At 43.8% G+C, this 17,661-nt stretch overlaps 1 protein-coding gene across 3 annotated transcripts in view; it reads left to right on the plus strand.

Annotated features, from left to right (window-relative positions):
- The first annotated feature begins 756 nt into the window (after nt 1-756).
- PDGFD (platelet derived growth factor D) overlaps nt 757-17,661 on the plus strand; it is a 150,891-nt gene continuing 133,986 nt past the window's right edge. For all 3 annotated transcript variants that reach the window (XM_068423896.1, XM_068423911.1, XM_068423904.1), the window contains exon 1: nt 757-1,050. In XM_068423896.1, the coding sequence (XP_068279997.1) occupies nt 921-1,050 (130 nt within the window). In that variant the 5' untranslated portion in view covers nt 757-920. The remainder of the gene's footprint in view (nt 1,051-17,661) is intronic.

The following is a 17,661-nucleotide window of genomic DNA, read 5'->3' on the forward strand; positions in this document are numbered from 1 at the left end:
GTCTCCTCACCCGCCCTGGGGCAACTCAGTGGTGCGAGTCCTTCCAGCCCAACCGATAACCTTTACGTGGCCGCTGCGGGCCCGCGGGTGACGGGACACTTGGGTGCGTGGCCTCTTTGCTGGCGGGGAGCCCCTGGCACACGGCTCCCACCGGGCCCACCCGCCGGGAGCCCCGCCGTGAGCCCCGCCGTCCCGGCAGGGAAGGTTCACGCCGCAGCGGGGCCAGCCCCCCTCGCACCACCCCTCTTGCCACCTTCTGCCCGGGCTGGAGGCGGCGCGGCCGGCAGCTCACGGAGAGCCCGGGCACCGCTCCCTGCCTCCCCCCCGCCTCCCTCCCTGCCCCCGGGCCGCCCCCTTCCCCCGGGCCGCCTCTCCCCCCCTCGGCCCCCGCCGCGGAGCGCGGAGCGCTCCTGCCGCTCCAGACCCCTGCGGCGGCTCCTGCCGAGCGGAGCGGCGCAGCGCAGCGCGGCGCGGCGGGGGCGGTGCGAGGCGGCGGGCGCAGCCCGGCAGCGGGACGCGGAGCTGTGCCGCGGCGCACGGCGCTGCCGGCCGAGGGGAGGGGGCGGCCGTCCCGGCCCGGGGAGTTCTCACCTTTGCCGAGCTCGGCCGGCCCCACAAGCGCGGCAGAAAGTTCAGCATGCAGGAAGTTTGGGGGCAGCTCGGAGAGTAACTCGGCAGCTGTGGCTGCTGCTTCGGGGGGGTGGGTTGGTTTGTTTGGAGTTTTCTGTTTCTGCTTCCCTCCCCCCCCCCCCCCCCCCCCCCCCGCCCTTGCATACAACTCCCCCAAACACACAAGCAACCCGCAACAACAACAACCAAAAAGTCCGTGAAAGGCGAGAGAACACGAGAGAGGGAAGCACCCTCGGTGGGGAGAGCCGGGTTTCTTTGCAGAGACACGGTCCCGTTCGCAGCGGATCCCAATGCGACTGCTCATCCTCCTCCTCCTCTACGCTGTGGTCTGTGCGAACTTCTGCAGCCGTCAGGGCACCACTGCCCCTGCCCAGAGCGGATCTATAAAAGCCTTGCGGGCCTCGAATATCAGGCGAGATGGTAAGTGTCCCTCTGCCTTCTTTACTCCCAAGGGCTGCATTTGCAGAGAAAGCCCCGAGCCCCGAGCGCGCCCCGGGGGCTGCCGTCCCCCCCCTTCGTCGGGAGCGGGGGCCGCGTCCCAAGAGGCCGGCGGGGGTCTGTCTGGCGGGGGGAGGTCCCGTCCCTGAGAGGCAGGCGGGCTCGGCCGGGGCTTGGGGGCCGGTCCCCGGAGGGCGGCAGGGGTCGGCCCGGGAGCATGTGGCCAGGTGGAGGGAGGGAGGTGTGGGCTGAGGGGGCGGCTCTGCCCGGCGGCTGCTCCTCCGGGCGGTCCCAAACTTCTCAGGGCAACTTCGAGGGGGTTTCCTGGGAGCCGGCGGCGCCCCCCGCGTCCCCTTCGGCTGCGGGCGGCACCTCGCCCCTGACAACGCGGGGTGCCCGGCCCAGCTGCCGCGGAGGGCTCCGCCCGGCGCCCCTCGGCACCCGCGGGCCCCGTCTCCTGTGTGTCCCTTTGAAGTGCCAACGCCGGGGGCAGTGCGGGAGGGCGGCGGGTGTGTGGCGGCTCCGGCCGGAGCGGGGCCGCTGCCGTGTCCCCTTCCGGGGCGGTGTGCGGCGGGCGAGGGAGGGCACGCGGGCGGCGGCCCCTGGGCCTCAGGGCGGGGGGCGGGCGGTGCCGGCGTCGCCTCAGGGGCGCTTGGCGGGAGCGCGGCTCTCGGCTCCTGTAACGGCCCTCGGAGTGCCCTTCTCCCGGCGGAGGGCTGCCTCGGCGGCAGGGGCTGGGCGTTCGCTGGGCAATCCCCTGCAAGGACTGGCCTCATCCCTTGTACCCGCCACACGATTATAGAACTGTAGAATCGTTTTGGTTGGAAAGGACCTTTAAGATCATCGAGTCCAACCATTAACTTGGCACTGCCAAGTCCACCACTAAACCATGTCCCTAAGCACCACATCTACTCATCTTTTAAATACCTCCAGGGATGGTGACTCCACCACTTCCCTGGGCAGCCTGTTCCACTGCTTGACAACCCTTTCTGTGAAGAAATTCTTCCTGATATCCAATCTAAACCTCCCCTGGAGCAACTTGAGGCCGTTTCCTCTCGTCCTATCACTTGTTACCTGGGAGAAGAGAGTAACACCCTCCTTGCTAGAACCTCCTTGCTGTAGATGTAAGATGCCCAGTGATGGTGAGCACCAAGGAGGGCAGCTGTGGGCTTTGGGACACTGCCCGCCTCACAAGAAGGGTGGTTTCAGTCTTCATGTTTGAATTCTGGAGCGTTTCCAGCTCTGAGCCGCCGGCAGATCATGTCCTCGGCAGCTGAGGTGCTGTCGAGGGTCTGCAGCGCAGCTGCGTGGGATGCAAGTGCCTCAAGTGAGCAGTCAGCATGGCCGTGTTCTGTGGCCCCATGGTGAATGAATGTGGGGACTGCATAAAAATAGTGCCACTGAAATTCACCTTTGGAATACACTTGTTCATGATTAAAGATAAAGAAAACCAGGTCTTTTGGTTTGGGAAGGGCAATGAGCCTCTTGTTCCAACTTCATGTGGGAGGACCTGCTTTTGCACATCATAGTGTACCTTCTTGCAGAGCGAAATGCAAGATGTTGTCTCTGAAAACGAACAGAGTTAAGTTCATTCTTCAAGTTACCATCTTCCAGTTGCCAGAATTTATATATTTTATAAACCCTTTTCAAAAACCCGGTCACTTTAGCCATTTCCAAGACTGTACTCTGTATTTGCCAGTGTTTATTTTTCAGCATGTATACAATGTGTATAATGGGTATACAGTTGATTTAGGAAGATTGTTTTTGTTTCAGCTTTGGAGCCGTATTGAACTTATAATCTTTTGTATGCCTTTCTTAGTCACTGAAAGAAGGCATAGGGAAGGTGAAGAGGCTTTTTCTTAGAATTGAGATAGCGAGTCTGGAAACAAGACAGAATTGCCATTCCTTCTGTCTCAGAAGTCAAATTGAATCTAATAAAAAATGTAGGTGTTTGTAATAAAAGCGTATGTCCATTATTTCTGTTTCATCCTTTAAAACTATTGTATATTTTATCAAGCTTCATGACTTGTTAGTCTGCTATCTTAAACTTCATAGAAGAACTGAGACCATCTCTGAACTAAGCTAAGACAGCTTGCTTCCAAGTCAAACTCCAAACGAGCTTTTTCGTGGAAAACTGCAGTGATTTACTTAGAACTTCAAAATGTGTTTTACTCTGATCTTCCCTGCAGAGTCAGTGAAGAAATCAGTAACCCCTAATATAAATAAAGTTTCCAGCTTACTGGCAGCGTGACGGGTGTTTTACTCTGCAGAAGTTTTCCTGTGGTGAAATTGCTTCTTGGAGTGATGAAGAGAACAAGCCTATTTGAAATGATTACGTAACTGCTTTTTTCCTACTTGTGATCATTTAACGTTGTGATTAAGTTTTGTACCTTTAAAATTATCTTCCACAATCCACAGATGTCATATACATCTGAACTTTCTGACAGAAAGCGGCAGATGTATATGAAATTACATGCTACCTTTGACCCTCCCTGGGCCATATGCTAGGCAGGCCTACAGACATAGTGAAATGCACCCCGAAGTCAGACACGTCTGCAGTCCTTTAGTGGATGTTATCCATGTAGTTGAGGAGGTAACACGCTTCTAGGAAGACCACATGCAGACCCCTAGCATGCTGCAGCCTTGCTCTGGCCTTGTGTTTGGGAATCCTCTTGCTTTTTCCCTGCAAAGACCGGTGTGTTCTGGTATGGCTGGTGGAGCTGGGCATCGGGTCACAACATCTAAAGCAGATCAGCTGCTGATCACCCTGATTTTACTCAAATGAACCAAGATGTTGCTTGAGTTTGTTGACTAAAGGTTGATATTTGTGCAGCCAGAGGTTATGAGCTGTATTCCAAATGTTGCATGCATGTGATGAGCTCACAAGCAAAGTGTTTAGACCATAGTTGGCTGTAGGCCACTAAAAGTATTTCTGTCTTTTATAATTTTCAGTGGTGTTTGTGTCTTGTTTTGGTCTGAAGCGCTGATATGGAATAGCGTTAAAGACATGTGTGTTGCATTGCTGCGTGGGACAGTATTTTTTGCTTTGTAAATGTTGGCAGACATGACAATACGGAATAGGATCTGAGAGCACAGAATACACTGGGAGTAATATGTTCCAACAGTCTCTCTCAAAATGCACAGCAGGGATAAAAACTAATTTAATATTATGTCCTGGGTTGATGATCATAATTATTATGTTGTGGAATTAAGAGAGATACTGAAGAGGAAGCAAGGTCTGTTCAGCCCTTTAAAAAAATATTATATCTTGGCAAGTCCAAGACCACCTGCACATTTTATTAAAAAAGAAAACAATCCTTTGGATTCCAGTTTTCTGTTACCCTCAAGCAGGATAAACTAGTGATACTGCATACACAGAGCTTTAATATGGAGGCTTGGTCTTGCTTCCGGCCAAAACAAACCTTTGCACTGTGTGTGATTCAAGTTTGTCTTTCTTCTTTTAGGCTAAAAGAGGTTGGCCTATTTGTAATTGTTCTTACATAAGGCTGAGGTTGCTCTGGGAAGAAATCTGTAGGTGAAGGGCAGCACAGACAAAAAAAATGCTGTTTAATGTCTACCAAACCTAACCAGACTGTACTTCCTGCTGAAGTTATTAAGAATATAAATAACCTGCTTACAAGGCATCCTCTTGTCCTGGTGGAAGGACGAGCATTGATGACTCAGCTGTCCAGTGCAGCACTAATCAATTTTTAAAAGTGTCTTGAAAATGCCAGCCACATTTATAGCACATGTAGTGGTGGTATTTATTTAAAGTGTTTATTAATGCCTTTACCTGTTAAGGCCTTTGAAGTTCAGCAGAATAACACACAGAGGGCTTCCAGATGCCTCTTTTGTTTTCTTTGCCTCAGATTCCCAATTTGCAGCATGCAGGTAATACTGCCTAATTACAAGAAGTCTAATAGTTTGTTTCTGCTATTTTGGTTGTTTATGTGTACTTGGAGATGAAAAGTGGTAAGTAATAATATTTACTGTATGGTGTCTAACTGAAACAGCAGTTGCTTGTTGTTATCTCTTATTGAACAAACATCTGCATGAATACTCAATCTAGGAAAGTATGCCTAGTCTGTATACTCAGACTAAGCATCACTATACATATTTTAAAAATTAAAATCCAAAGTTTAAAGAAAAGGCAGAACAGAACAAACAGCATAGTGTCAAATCATTTCAGTATGTAAACAACTGAAAACCATGGAATCAGTATCTTCTGATGTGGATTTGAAACCATAACATCAGATGACTTGAGATAAGATTCTGGGCTGTTGTGGTTTTCATTCTGAATCCAAAAAATTAGGAATTTCTAAACTTTGGTTTGCTTGTGTACCACCAAAATACAAAGAAAAAATTTACTTTGCCATTCTGGGGAAATGGCAACAGCTTTTGGCTCTTTGATGGCCTGTCCAAAGTGTTGTGTGCCATTAACTCTACCCTCCCCTTCCCTGTGTTGGCCTGTGCCTAAGCACAGGGAAAAGCATTTGATAATTTGGGCAGTATTCCCTCACCAAATAGGTGTTAACTGTCTGCTCTTGGGAAAAGATGTAATTGGTGTTTCTTTCATATGACTTTGAAATGGCTCTTGTATCACTAGTGATATAGGAGCCTCAGTTTTGGAATGCTTATTGAGTTCTTCAATACTAGGCTTGTATACATGTTTTTTTAAAGGACTCTGGTACCATTAAATTGTGTCAACTGGAAAATAGCTAAATTTGCTTTTTATGTATTTCAGGCTTCATCAGATTGCAAAAAAAACCCAACAACTTAGTAATTTACCTGTAGTAATGCACTTTGGTCTACAATTGTTTAACTTTGATGAAGTCTCTTATCTGTATAATTAAGTGTTTGGACTGAATTATCAAAGAATATTATGTGAGAATTCCAACTCTGACTCAGCAGCAAGCAGCATGGAGGAATGCTCTAAACGAGCTTTGAAACATGTTTTATCATGCAGATGTATATCACATAGTGGAAGTCACTTCACTTACAAACGCTCCAGCCAGTCTCTCAACACTTGTTTCTTTTTTTTTAAAATGTATTTATATGAAACTTAATTAGGCCAGCTAATTCTTAAAAGGCTTGCAGAGAAAACTTGATAATTTTATTGCTTTGATTCTTAGAAACTGAACACTGCTGAAAATTCTACAATAATAGGTTTTTCACTGTGATCTCAGAGAGGGGTGGTGTTCTATCAAACACCTAGGAATAGGCGTAGATAGGTAACTCACGGGGATTCAGTGCAATAACGTTCTTCATGTCCTTAACTTCGAGCATCTTTGTAATTCGATTCAAGTCAAGGGGCTCAGTCCTGCAGGATTCTGTGATAACAAAGCTCGAATAGCTTATTTGTAAGTGAGACGATGTTGAGTAAAACTAACTGTATCTTACAATGAAGCAAGAGTACAAGTATTAGCAGAATTTGTCAAATATTCTGTTAAAAATATAATGCGTATGTATCATAGGCATGAATATTATGTACATGCATACACAGAATAAATATATGTTGTATCTTTTACATATTGTGTAGTGTAGGATATTATATATGCACATATATACTTGAGCGTAACTTTTCGAGGTAGTTAAGATCCTCTGTACGTGATGTTGTTAGCAGTGTAATTTATGGAATTTGGGTTGAAAGTGACAGTTATGTTTAAAAATGTTTGTCACTTTCCCAGATTGCGAGTGAAAGTTCTGGAAGTATTTTACATGTTATTAAAATTTTTATTAAGTAAAAAGGAACTTATAGGGAAAAGGATTATCGAAGGCAGAAATTATTTCAACAAAATAATATACAAATTCACTACATTACATTTCGGGCACTCCTTTAGACTGGGTGTAAATATTACATAAAAGGAACAGATCTGCAAAATGTGTGTTATTTATACAGCAAGAAACTCCTTTGGGGAACAGTAAATTAGAAGGACAGGGAATGGCTTTCATTTCCTACCTCTAGTAATAGTACATATACAAAAGGTGCAGCAGAAGTTTGTATGTTTTATACGCCGGTCTTTTCGTATGGATAGTCTTCTTATATTAAAATGTATCTACAGCAAATTACAGACTGATCTCTTTGACAGCAAGTAAAATATCTTGCACGACTGGCTGTGAACACAGGAAAAGTAGGCAGCTGCCTGCGATACCAGAGTCCAAAAGGCTTCAAAATGTGCAGCTCCTTGTTGCCTCCAGAACAAGAACGTCCCTTCCAACCTCAGCCATTCTGTGATGGCACCCACTGCAGCTGACAGGGGGTGGCGGTGGGTGGAACACATCCTGCCTCAGAAGCAGTGGTCACCTTCCCCGTCTGTTCCGCCCCGCTTTCCCTCTTTCCCAGTCTCATCCCTTTTCCCACACACAGCAGCAGCGGGAACATGAAGTCTGGTTCTCCCACATCTCTGGGCCCAGTTGTGTCCCTTCTCCTTGCCTTCCTCCTCCATTCCTTGTGTAGCAATGTTCAGTTTTGCCTACCCAGCTGAGAAACCATGAGTTAACTCTCAACGTTCACAGCACGTTCCCAGCGCTAGAGAAGGGCCATCTGCCCCTGCCTGCTCTGGCTTTTGTGGACCTGCAGGGATTTGACACTAGCATATTAAATGAGTCCTAAGAAATACCATGAAGGCTCTGTGTTGGCATTCTCTGTAGTAAGAATTTGCCCACTAATGCACGAAAATTTAGCAGTAGTCCTTTTAGTTAGTTGATTCAAGCTGTATTCAAGAATTGCCTCCAAAAATCCTGCTATTATATTTAAGAGGTTGATTACATTATACCACATTTTGGATAAAAGAGACCACTTATATCACTGCTTCTGGTGAGGATCTCTTGGCTAAAATACTGGATTGTGTTAGGTTACTTGGCAGTTTGTTTCAAATCAATCTCCTGTTTACAAAGCTAAGGAAATGTCTTGTTTACAGTGTCAAACTGGCTACATTTTCTTTTGGGAGTTTGGGTTTGGCTCTAATATTTTTGGTAGTGAATAAATCCTACATGATCTCAAGCTTCCTATTGTACTTGAGTAATCTTCAGTTTCATGCTTCCTTTTTGATCTGTGTCCCACGCTACGAAGGCCAACATCCCATATTTCTGCTTTGGCAATCAGGGCTCTGCGTACTTGGAGATGGTGCAGGAGGACACACTTTTACCTTCTGTACAAACATCCTGCCAATGTATTTTAACCTTTCTGTGCCTTGGGACTTGATGATGTTAGACTCCGTAAAAATATTTATTAAACATTAGGTCCATGAAAAAACTTGAAAAAGAGCCGTCTTAACCTTCGTTGCACTGAAATCAATGACAAAACTTCCATCAGCTCTTACTGCAGCAGAGTCTGGCTCACAGTTTACATGAATTAATACAGCATAAAAGAAAATGGTTAGGAATTCAGTGATGAGTTTGTGACAGAATCATAGAATCATTTAGGTTGGAAAAGACCTTTAAGATCATCAAGTCCAACTGTAAACCCAGCACTGCCAAGTCCACCACTAAACCATGTCCCTAAGCACCACATCTACACGTCTTTTAAATACCTCCAGGGATGGTGACTCCACCACTTCCCTGGGCAGCCTGTTCCAATTCTTGATAACCCTTTCGAAGAAGAAATTTTTCCTGATATCCAACCTAAACCTCCCCTGGCACAACTTGAAGTCGTTTCCTCTCATCCTATCACTTGTTAGCTGGGAGAAGAGACTAGCACCTGCCTCGCTACAACCTCCTTTCAGGTAGTTGTAGAGGGCGATAAGGTCTCCTCTGAGCCTCCTTGTCTCCAGACTAAACAACCCCAGTTCCCTCAGCCGCTCCTCATAAGACTTGTGCTCTACACCCTTCACCAGCTTCATTGCCCTTCTTTGGACTCGCTCCAGCACCTCAATGTCTTGTAGTGAGGGGCTTATGTAGGTAAGCTTTACAATAGTCACAATTAGGATACTCAGTTAGAGTCCATGCACTTAAAAAAAACCCAAATCCTTTCCACTGATAGAGATGAAGGGGTAACTGATGTGGTCACAGATCGTGTAGCAGAAGTACAGAACAAAGCCTGGTGGGTTCAATGTGTCCGGCAGCGTTTTCTCCTGTACTGACAATCTTGCGTGTCATACACAGGATATCCTATAAGAGACTTCAGCTGCAGTACATTTCTAAAAAAGACCTTAAGGAAACCTGTCAGTATTTTTCAGTGTCTTGCATTGTTTCTGTTTGGTTTTTAGTTTTAAAGAGGCTCCAAGTGTAATGTGCGTGGGTTTTTGTTACTGTTTCTTCTTGGATCAGTTGCAGAAGATTTTTCTCATAGTTGAATGTATTTCTAATCTGATGTGACTCACAATAAAAGTGGATTGAGGATAAAGCAGAGACCCAGACTGGTTAGAGAGAAGGAATAAAAATAGTTACACAGAATGTTGATTACCAGAAGTACTGTGGAATTTGGAAACCCTTTATGTACCCTTGTGCCCTTAATTTTTCAACCAGGAATGTGCTTGAAAGATAAATCCTTTGCTTTAGCAAACCAGTGACAGACGTGTTGCATGAAAACAGCAAGTAGGTGGTAATAATGCCTTTAGATTCTTCGTGGAAATGGACCAACACAGCTTCCTAATCATGATGTCTCAGCAGGGATAAACGCTGATAGGAATGATTTCACTAACACATCCAGATGTCAGTAAAGGGCTTTAAGACCTCATGACAGAAGCCTACAGAGAAATTGCTGCTTTGAAATCGATAACAAGCCCTGAAGTTACAGTACCGTTTCTTTTCCTGGATCGGGTTGCAGGCCTTGCTGCTGTAAGACGCCTTCATGTTGCTGTGTTAGGTTGCTGAATGTTTGGAAGGCAGCAACCGGGGATGCTGGTTTGCTTCATTGCTGTCCCTGTGGTGTGACCTGGGGCTCCCAAACCCCCGTGCCTGTACGCAACACTGCTGTTCTGGTAGGGTGGCTATGTAGTTGTGAGAAGGGGAAAGATATTCTTTGCTCCTTCCATCCTCATAATGGTAGAGAACAGTTCTTTATCTGGATAGTCTTGGTTTTATTTTTGTTTGTAATTAACAATTGTCACCCAGGAGAGTTTAATGACATGGTATGCATTTCTCATCAGTTCTCATCATTCACTAGATACTGGAAAGTGGGAGCCAAACTTAACCTCTTCTAAGCAAGAGATAAAAGTCTTCCATCACATAGTAGAGATCTGGCTGCTTCTAGTATATATGAGATCTGCTTTTACATAATCGGCATGTGCAAACATGTGAACCTCCAAAGTCAGTTCTCTGGCGGTGCACACCACGTTTACTGTACAGTGCACTCAGGGTGTCTTGAGCGGTGCCTCTGAGAAATGGACACAGCAGGGAAGCCTTGTGACAGCCCCACCTTTGCAGCACCCTTGAGTGATGCTGAGGTGTCTTGGGTCTGTCCTTGGACCTTCATGGCAGAGCCAGGTTTTGATGTTAGATCTCCATCTCCATACATACTGCTTGCCGCCCAGCAGAATTCAAGACACGAGTAATTCCTTTGGCCACATGACAACACAGAAACAAGCGTCACTCCAGAAAAGAAACTTGTTTTCACCACAGAGGAACCTCATGCCAGACTCGAGTGCACATCTGAGGACTGATTCTGGACTGGCATCATTCCCACAGTGGCAAGCAGAGGAGGATAAGTGGCCCAGCGTGGCTGTTCAGCCTGCTTTTTTCCCAGTCCCCTAACCAGTCACAGCACGTGTAGCAGGCCTTCACTGGGCAGTGTTCATGCATTTGATGACATTTTTCTGCGGGCAGTAACACTATATGGTAACACCTTCTCTTTCACTGTAGGGGTTGACCCCGGCAGCTTGCAGAGGCAGAAGTGCCACCCACAGCAGTCATTACGTGTGGGCCAAGACTGGAGATCCTTACCAGGGTGCAGCCATCCTTAAAATGCTGGGGCCATGCTGCCTGTGCTCTCCCACCTCCTGTCCCCTTTCCTGCTCAGAGTTGCCACAGTTTTTGCAGTCTCAGAGCTGTGTGACGTACTGAGGTAAAATAACAGCATGTGGATAGCTGTTTTTGGGGAACAGAGAATCAAACAACGCAACAGTGTGATGTCCTGCATAAAAATCAAGTAACTTGGCTCTCTCATGCTTGCCTGAAAATAATTCCTGTGGCGTAGGAGTTAAATAGCAGTCTCCCCTCCAGAGAAACCCCAGAACAAAACAGGGAAAGCTATTACTATTATCCTGGTTTTGTTTCTTTGCACGTTCCTTGCGTTTGGTTTCATCTAGTGCATAAGGAAATAGAGGAAGGCCATTGAAGAAGAAATCATGATCACCTGATATGGCAATTCAGTTTATTTTTTTGAAGAATGACTTTAAAGGCTTTTTTATCAATACGTGCAGGTTATTTTTTGAGACTTGCAGGTTCTGCCTTTTATTTTTGTACAAGGATCTTGTCTCAGGATTTCTCTCTGCAGCCTTACGATGACAATGCCATTTCCTGCTGCTACTGCTATTTTTTGTGCCATCACCAACTCTTGCAGGACCTAAAGTCAAGTTTTGTCAGGCAGATTGCCTTTCAGCTTACTTTAGGCAAGCCATTGGTCAAAATATTGACAGGGAAAAAAGTGTCACCTGCTTTTGGTTTGTTTTTTTTTTTATCAGAAGAGAGACAGAATGTATTTCTATATATGCGTTTGCAATGAAGTTATGGCAAATTTAAGTACCCATCATTGTAGTTTTGACAATGTATTTCTAGCACTTCATTTCAAGAAGGCCTTCAAAGATGATTGGCCAAACCAGAACAGAAATACCCAGATCTGCCTTGTTTCTTTCTAGAGAAGATAGCCAGCCTGGTCACCTAATGTGGCTTCTGCTTCCCTTCTGTTTCCTTGGGTAGGAGACAAGCATTTCCTTTGCTTATTTATTATAAATCAGTATTGTTGATTTTTTGTTTTTATTTTACATTTACAGTGGCTAAAGCAAAGCCTAAACTTAAGAGACAAACCAGCATGAGCTTCACAGTATTATCATTATTTTATTGGCTTGATGTTCTTGCCAGTTTAAAATTTCTTAAAATTACCAGATAAAATAGAGGATCCGATGCCAGCACATGAATCCAGGCACTTCTGTAAATTGGTTTTGACAGAGGTTCTCACCCGTGCAGCAGCAGCTGGCACAGCTTTGCAGAGAGCATGAGTGGGCCTGCTGGAAGAGCTGACTGGAAGAAACCCAGGGATCTCCCACTAGGGACTTAGCTGAACTTCTATAAAAAAGCTACATGCCACATCCAAGATACACCGGGCTTGCTTATGATGAATACGAATAGAGGGTTCATACCTGTAATGGTTGCTGAATGATTTCACATGGAATGCTATTTTTTTTTTCTTGCACATATGGACCATTTCTGTTAAAATGTTGGTAAATTTTGACTTTTCGATGCTAACATCTGAGGTCCAGAAAAAAAAGTTGAGAACACACTGACAATACTGGGAGCTGAAGATTTCTAGTACCTGTCAAATCCCCACATTTACTACATTGAAAACAAACCACTGCCCTCACAAACCTTTTGCCAAATATTTGCTCTTATAATAAGGCAAAGGAAAACAACCAGAAAGAAAGGAAGAAAAAAAAATCTTAGAAACAGAGACATTTTCATATCATTTATTGCCAGGACAAAAAAGAAACATTGCCAGATGACTAAACATGTGGAATTAACCTGAAACATATTTTTAATGTGAAGTTCAAAGCCACGTTAGGTACGAAGTGGAATTGACTACACAGCCTTGTTAAATGTACAAAATAAAGAAAACAGAACTAAAAATGTTATTTTTCTTTTTGTTAGATTCATTGTAGGGCCTGACACAGCAGAACTAAAGGGTAAAATCATGCCAGTTGAGCATATGCATTACGAGCCACGTACTGAGTGTCAGGCGGAAGATGGGGAAGGAGCTGCAGCCCTGCCTCGGTTTCCCAGTTAATCTTCCCCTTGGTGCAAACACAGTGCAACAGAAAGGGGGTCGTCATAAATAATGACCAAAGGAGAGAGGTGGAAGTAGTTGGATAGTGTGTTAAGACTCCTCCCTGCTCCCTACTGAAGCAGCTGCTCCGTGTCTTGCTGATGAACACAGAAGGGCATCCCCTTGTTCCAGTGTGTGCGGGGACAGGGCTGCCTCCTGCCTCCTCCCTTCTGCCTGAAGAACTGAAGCCACAGCTTTGCCCTGTGCCACCAAACGATCCGACGTATTGCCAGCTGTGTCTTTTTGTGGTTCCTCCATGTGGTGCTGCAGCTTTTGCAAGGAGAGATGGTGTGTTCACTCTGTATTCCTCGCTGAGCTGCGTGGGAGAGCCAGCCCACGTGCACCTTGCGTGAGGCATATCTCTTGTGTCCCTTTGTGTCCACGCCTGCCATTTTCACTTCCCGCAGAAGATGGGCACCGGGTGTAGATCTGGTCCTCGCCTCACCCCCAAGACTGGGAATAATGCAGTTTTAAATATTGTGTGATTGTGCTCAGTTTGTACAAAAGTAACTTACAGTCATTGTGTCCTTATTAACGTAGTGTGGTTTCAGCTGCCGTTCACCTCTTACTAATGACTGGTAAATAAAATGCTAATCTATTTTACAGCTCTTGTGTTGCAAAAGTTCAGGTGTTCAGATGACTTAATTAGCACCTAATTTCCGCACTACACTGAATCTAATCTGACAATTTTTAGGCATCTTTGCTGAGAGGAATCAAACTATAATGAAGCTGTTAATGCCGCTGTAGTTTGAGTGAGGTCCTTGTTTCCAGGATTAACTGGTATTCCTAGATTCATACTCTACGAATTCCTATTTGACTTTTAGTAGAGGAGAGGAGAGAAGAGAAAGAATAGAACTCCTTGAACTTTGTATAAAACAACTATGGCTTTTCTCCCCTGTGGCTGGCAGAGGAGAAAGGAATATTACAGAAAACATGAGAGGCATTATCTTCATGTGTGCTTTCCTCTAAATCTGGTAGACGGAGACCATCCTGTATGCAAAGAAACACGTGCTTGGGAAATCTTGAGAGGAAACGGTTTCTGGCATCATATCTCACAAATCTGTCACGATCACTCAGTCAACACTGGGGCAGCAGCTGATACCATGTAATTTTAAGCATGTAAATTATGAGTTATTCTTTTGTAAGCTGTATTGTCCTCTAGTGGTTATTTTCTCTCCCTGTGATTATTCTGGCAACTTCTAAACTAAAATGTAATGAATACACCTCAGACAGCTTTGGTTGTCCTCCCCTTGCAGAAATCCTTTGCTGCAAAGGTGGTTCAGGCTTGCATTCACGCTGCCACTGATGGGGATGTTAAGTGGAGGTCCTAGGGCATCTTTGGAGAGAGTTCTGGTTTCCCGTGTTCTCAAGGATCTAGTTTTGAGACCTTAACAGTATTCTGTAAACTTCTCCTGCATTCTGTTTTTCTAAGAGAGAAACAGTGGTTCCTGGTCTGTGTGATTCTGTGTGTGCAGGTACCTGTGTGTGTAGCAACTAGGCTATCTATGGGAAGGTAGTCAAATGCCATGCAGTATTACTTGTTTCTAGTGTAAATAGCTGTGTTTCCATACAGCATTCTGAAGATAATATGCAACCTCTGTGCTGTAACATTTGTGTTTCATTCCTTCGGCTCTTCCTGCCAGAATAATTTCAGAATAATCCTTTTATATTTGCCTCCATTCTGAAAAGAATCTCTGCTATGGACCAAATGACATTATCAGCCAGTGAGAAGGTTCCTATGTCACTTATGTCCAGAGAAGTTGTGGCTGCCCCCAAGGCCAGGTTGGATGGGGCCTTGAGCAACCTGGTCTAGAAGAAAGGCGTCCCTGCCTGTGGCAGGGGGGTTGGAACTAGATGATCTTTAAGGTCCATTCCAATCCAAACCATTCTATGATTCTATGATTCTATTCTATGATTTCTTTCCAATAACTGCAAAGTGTTATAAATTTATTTAGTTCCACTATTCCCTGGTAGTCTGCATGAGATCTAAGCTGATGCTCATGTCTGAGTATCTGGGACCTAACTCCAAATTCGGGTGTCTAAATGATACAATTTTGTTAACAGGCCTTACAACCTTCTATATAAACTTTATATAGGACTTTTTCTTGTTCTGATAGACATAGAAAAGCAGGTCATGCTTTTTTGCTTCTACAGTTTTGGAACTGTCTGGACATAAAACTTTTATATTACAGTAATAAACGTGTTGTTCTCAGCTATTATCATGTTTTATATTTCAATGAAAATCTTTCTAATCCTGTGTTGTGTTGAAGAATTGATGTCATGATCTTGATAAAATGAATAGCATTGTGAAGGTCTATTTACTTTTTGTGTTGTTTACATCTATTGCATTGCAAACTGAATGGTGGTGGGGCTGCTATACTCTGGAGACTATTCTGCACAAATATCCTTAAAATCTGCAAATTTTTCTTTATGATTAGTTTTTGAGGGAGTTTTTTTCTTAAATATAGGGCTCGATTATGTAATAAAAACATTGATAATCAAAAATGCATGCTTTCTAGTTCGAAAAAGAAACCCATTTGAAATCATGACAGCTTATTTGAAGATGTGAGCAAAATGTAATACCTTGCAAGATATAACACATGGTATTGGATAACTGCAAAATGCTGTTTCATTGAGACCTGTCAAATTCTACTACTTGAAATACTGCTGTTTTCTTAATTATGTGTGGAATTGAAGAACTATTTTTATCCCTGGAGATCATCTCAAGTTTTGCAAACATACCACAATAGAATGTAGTTCATTAAATACCTGTATTTTCTATTTCAGTAGATTGAATGCTGGTTTTGGCATTTTTTCAAAATCTGAGACTTCAGTTGCTGCTGTACAGAAATTTCGCTTTCATTATTCTTGGTTTCCATTTACCTGGCAAGTGTAGAGTGAATATTCTTTTTTCATTTTGTTTATTTAGTACACTCAAAATTGAGAAATCAATTTGGGCTTACCAAAAACCACAAATCAAACAGAACACAAACAGAATGTTTTGTTTTCTTGATCAGTCCATATCAGCATTGCATTAAAAAAACCATCCAAAATACAAAAAGGAATACACCTGAACAGATGCTTTCAAAAAGATTTAAATTTTCACTTCATTTTATTTTGGGGCCCATGAATCATTTCAGAAATATGGCTGCTCTTGTGTGAATAGGATGGGAGTTCATTAATAGGCAGTATTTCCTTTATTTACTAAGTCAAAATTGAATGCAGAACATATTATGGTACTTCCTTTTCTGATGCTTTCAACACAATTAAGGTAATTTTATTTAGCTAAGCTATTTAAAATGCTGGGATATGCACATTTTAGTGGAATTCTGATATCTATCCTAATGCAGCTTGATGCAAATCACGGTCAAAACAATAATTTTCACTATTATGAATATGTTCTCTGACATCTTAAAAATCATAAAATTCAGGTTATGCAATAAATGTATGGTGAGACAAAGTAGCTTTAAATATTATTAGACATAGCTCATCTTCCTAGGGAACAGAAAGAATTACCAGATCTTGTGGTAAGCTATATTTAATTGCAGACAAATATGTTCTTAATGGTTGTGTCTTTAGATATTCTTTTAAAACAAACAAGCCTGAAAAGTAAAAATGAAAACTCAGTTTAAAATTAAAGATATAAAGCTAAGTTTCCTACTAGTAGCTTTAAATCCAAGCTGCAATCTCAGACGTGAATCAGTCCATCTTCTCAATTCCACAGTGGATCAGAAAATATGTCGTGAAGTCAGTCGCTTTATCTCAGGTCCTGGCTGCAGGCCTCTGAAAAGTGTGTGTGTGCGTATAAGTATGTACATACACCTCTGTATGTGTGTATGTTCGTGTTTGCCTTGTGCTTAAGGGATTCTTACACATTCACATTTAGTTTCAGTCTGCTTTACTGTGTGTTTACATGAGGCAGAAATGTAACTGGTAGAGGAAAAAAGTTCATTTTACCAAACTTTGGTGGCTGGAAAAATGGGGCACCTTGTTAAAGCTTCCCTTGTAATTGAGGGGGAGAGAAAGCCACCTGCAGGGAACCGTTCATCCATTTGTTCTGGATGTCCATCTTCAGGTGGGATGAATTACCTTCTATGTGTGCCGCCTTTTTGCACTCAATGCAGAGCAAGTCTAGGGCGACTGGGTCAGTAGCACAGCAAGCTCAGAAAAGTACCTAAAAGTATTGTAGTTTTTATCACTCCCTGAGAAATTTGAGCTGGGTCTTCCTGGTCTCTTCAAAATGCTGCATCTTTAGGATAAGATTAGAGGTTTCTTTAGAGAGATGAACAGTGGCATTATACTAGTTATTTCTGACTGGCAAGTGATATCAGTATGTCACTGAGAGAATGAGCTTCAAGAATAACATTTGCTACTACTGCTTTTGGGATCAAATGTGGAGGGCTGACACTACTGTTGGAATAAGGGCAGGTTTAGGATTAGATTTGGCTTCCCCTTTTTTTTTTTTTTCAGGATCACAGGCAGTTATTAAACAGAATTAGACCAGCATATATTTGTGCAAGATCTTGTGTTAACAATTTTTTATAAGTACAGAGGTCAACTGAGATTAATTCGTATCACCCTTGCCAGCTGTTTTAGACCTCATAATGGCACTGGGC

Source organism: Nyctibius grandis, chromosome 2, assembly GCF_013368605.1.
Source record: "Nyctibius grandis isolate bNycGra1 chromosome 2, bNycGra1.pri, whole genome shotgun sequence".
Lineage (NCBI taxonomy): Eukaryota > Metazoa > Chordata > Aves > Nyctibiiformes > Nyctibiidae > Nyctibius > Nyctibius grandis.